Source organism: Penaeus monodon, chromosome 23 (assembly GCF_015228065.2).
Source record: "Penaeus monodon isolate SGIC_2016 chromosome 23, NSTDA_Pmon_1, whole genome shotgun sequence".
NCBI lineage: Eukaryota > Metazoa > Arthropoda > Malacostraca > Decapoda > Penaeidae > Penaeus > Penaeus monodon.
Window position 1 is genome coordinate 14,808,355 of NC_051408.1, and position 614 is coordinate 14,808,968.

The following is a 614-nucleotide window of genomic DNA, read 5'->3' on the forward strand; positions in this document are numbered from 1 at the left end:
GCATCAAATGTCTACTTTCGTGAGAGGAATGACTCATGCCACTGCACATATTCATTTATACATTTTTAATGTGTATTTATAAAGGTAAGTTGATGTCTTTGTATTACATTTTTTTGCCAACTGTACATATAATGTAAGTAAATAAATGTCAAATGTTTTTATCTGTATGTACAAAGTTTAACACCATTACTTACCTTCATGTTGTTTTGTTATTGAAAATACTGATTAGTTGAACACGTTAAGGAAACATCTTGGTATTTGAAATTCTATTCTGATATACATATATATATCAAAGTCACAAATAAATGTTATTGATATCAATAAGAAAAAAAACGTTAACAAACACTGCTCCGAAATATCCAGCAATATAAAAACGGGGCATTCAGTCAACACCAGGTTTATGACATGCTATTTGTTTCCTTGTAGTATCGACTTAATGGATGTCACCTTTGGCGTTATGGAAGTCGAGGAGGAGAGCTGTAGGAGGCGCGCCGTGTGCGAGCTCCAGAGGGCGGCCTCGAGGATGCCTTTCGTGGGGACATTCTTACAGAACATTAGGTGAGAGGTGTTTCCTTGTTGGGGCAGTCTTGTTCTTTGTGGATCCTTGACTACCG

At 36.6% G+C, this 614-nt stretch overlaps 1 protein-coding gene across 2 annotated transcripts in view; it reads left to right on the forward strand.

Moving 5' to 3' along the window:
* Positions 1-614, forward strand: part of LOC119587804 — a gene marked incomplete in the record, with an annotated part of 7,896 nt that overhangs the window by 5,482 nt on the left and 1,800 nt on the right. For both annotated transcript variants that reach the window (XM_037936503.1, XM_037936502.1), the window contains 1 exon segment: positions 427-558. In XM_037936503.1, the coding sequence (XP_037792431.1) occupies positions 427-558 (132 nt within the window).